Source organism: Atta cephalotes, assembly GCF_000143395.1.
Source record: "Atta cephalotes unplaced genomic scaffold scaffold00013, whole genome shotgun sequence".
Classification (NCBI taxonomy): domain Eukaryota; kingdom Metazoa; phylum Arthropoda; class Insecta; order Hymenoptera; family Formicidae; genus Atta; species Atta cephalotes.
Genome location: NW_012130077.1, coordinates 5982056 through 5984731, shown reverse-complemented (window position 1 = coordinate 5984731; position 2676 = coordinate 5982056). Strand labels below are relative to the sequence as shown.

At 31.0% G+C, this 2676-nt stretch overlaps 1 protein-coding gene across 1 annotated transcript in view; it reads left to right on the top strand.

Annotated features, from left to right (window-relative positions):
• The window catches only part of LOC105617733 (dolichyl-diphosphooligosaccharide--protein glycosyltransferase subunit 2), a 19454-nt gene that overhangs the window by 8460 nt on the left and 8318 nt on the right, over positions 1–2676 (top strand). The window contains exons 4-7 of the mRNA XM_012199287.1: positions 718–843; positions 1006–1166; positions 1988–2127; positions 2220–2595. Coding sequence (XP_012054677.1) covers positions 718–843; positions 1006–1166; positions 1988–2127; positions 2220–2595 — 803 coding nt within the window. The remainder of the gene's footprint in view (positions 1–717; positions 844–1005; positions 1167–1987; positions 2128–2219; positions 2596–2676) is intronic.

Here is a 2676-nt window from a genome sequence, read left to right as displayed (position 1 = left end):
TATATATATATATATATATATATATATATATATAGGGTGTCTGGAAATAATCCCCAAATATTTCATGGGCAGGTAGAACGGATTAACCTGACTCGAAAAGTCCTCTACTCATTTTGTAAATTTCCCCAATAGTTAATGAGATATTAATCCTTAAGATAGCCGAATACGCGCGCTCGCCCGGCCTACTGCGAAGCCAAGCGATCAGTAGGCGCGCCAAGCAATTAGTAGCGTATACACTTCGCAGTAGTATTCGGCTATTTTTAAGGATTATCTTGTTAAGTTTAGTCCGCTCTACCTGCTCATGAAATATTTGATTATTTCCAGACATTTCCTGTATATATCAGGAAATCTAAAAATATACAATAATTCTTAAACAAATACTTTGTTTCTTAACGTCGGTAAATGTGTACGTGCATGCATGCACATACACACGTAGATACAGAGTCATGTTAATCATGTTAAATGAGAATTTTTTTACTATAATTATTGAAACATTTTCTAATAAAATCTTAGCTTTCGAGAAAAATCAATGCATTAAAATGATTCATCCTGTATATTGTTTAAACTATTTGTAGATTCGGCATGTATAAATTATCTTATGATGAAAAAGCTATACTGAAATTCCATGATTATTTGATTAGTCTTTCTGAATGAGAATTTCTTCATTATAATATATTATTTCGAATTCTTATATTAATAGTGATTGTACTTGTTTAGACCATTTGCAAATACTTAATAAAATCCAATGGAGAAAACATTACACCTGAAACGGCATTTTATCTTGTTTCCACATGGAAAGCTATTGAAGGCTGCCAAGAGTTTTCCACAAGTATTATTACAAAGGTGATATATGCTAGTATTAGTGATTTAAATTATACGAATATCTGTAGCACTTACGTAGCATAATGATGCCTATAATAATGATACTACATGAAGAATGAAGATAATTATTCTTAAACAAAAATATAAACATTCCATGCTATATATAACATCTTATTTATACAGATATTGACAAATATTATACAGAAGGATACTTCTACACTCTCTGATTTGTATTATGCAGTGAGTGGTTTAACAACTTTATCGCAAAAGATACCTACTGCCAGAATTGACAAATTAGTGAAATTAATTCAAGCAACTTTAAGGAAAGATGATAGTTTATGGAAGTAAGTTATCGAAGATTTATACAAGGTATCCCATTTTATTTAATTAAAATAGCCACTCTCTGGAAATCACAAGAATTTAGAGAAAAATGTCTTGGACAAAAGTAAAGTTTGAAGGATATAAGAGTACCATTGATTTGACTCTAGATGACGTCAAGGTCAAATCAAGGTTATTTTCAATTTTTGTTATGGTATCCCCTATTTTTCATTACATATTGTAGCTAATTTCGAGAGCTCTTCAAAACTGTAACAAAATATTTTTCTATTATTAATACTTTTTATTAATACTTTATAAAGCTTGAAATTTACAGCATCGCCGATATTAGTATTATCTAATTAAGATGTCCGACCGACAGCTAAAAAATCTCTTGAATGTCATTCAGGATCATAATCTAGATAACATTTATTAAGATCAAGGTTTAGAGATTGACTTCTTATTTTTCTTTTTATGTGAAAATGAATTTTTAATGCAATTTCATTTAAAAAATTTAAAGTGACCTTCACCTAACCTTGATGGTGCCATCCACAGTTAAACCCATTATACTCCTCCCCCTTCAAACCTTACAATTTTTATCTATATTTTTTTCTAAAATCTCGTACCTTCCAGAAATTGGCTGTTTTAATTAAAATGGGATACCCTATATAAAATAATACATATTAGTAATTATGGTAAAAATTAATGATAAATGTAATGATGTTTATGAAACTTTCGTTCTTCTGAATATAAAACGTGAAGACAATAATTATCACACTGAACGGAATATCTTAAAAATTACTTCGCTACATATTTTTAACATGGATATAAGGTACTTTTCTATTATTAGCTTGGGGTACGTGTTCCACATTGCTGCAGACATAGGTCCCCCAGCAGCATTTGCTTTGGATCGTATTGAAGATGCTGTAGTACAAGCAGATGAAGTCGATGGCCAATACTTACAATTTGAAGGCGGTCTTTCTATAACAAGTATATATTTAGTTTTTATTATTTGTATAATTCCAAGTTGATTTTTTGTGTAATATTAAATTTTAATTAATTTTAAAATAAATTTTTTATAGGCTTCCTTGTTAATGGTATTCTTAAATTATCAACTTCATTGAAGAAAAAACCGCCATTAAACTTTCAACAGACTGTCAAATTGGGCAATTATCTTCTCTCGCGGCGTTCCGTGCAAACAATAAAGGGTGTTACAAATTTACTTTCTGCTTTAACTATTTTGGCAGTCGATAGTTCTGAAAAACCAATTTGCATAACCCTAGCCGATGGAGGAATTATTATATTTAATAAGCAACCGTTAGTTACTGTTAAAGTTTGCGATATTCTTGGTCAAGCATTGCCAACCGTGCCTAAAGTCGTTGCAAATTCCGCAACACGAGTAGGAGACGATGTTGTTGTTCTCAGCAATGAGAATTTGCAACCATCTACAATAGATAAGTGAGTGTTATCTGTTAAATATGAGAGAGAGAGAGAGAGAGAGAGAGAGAGAGAGAGAGAGAGAGAGAGAGAGAGAGACGA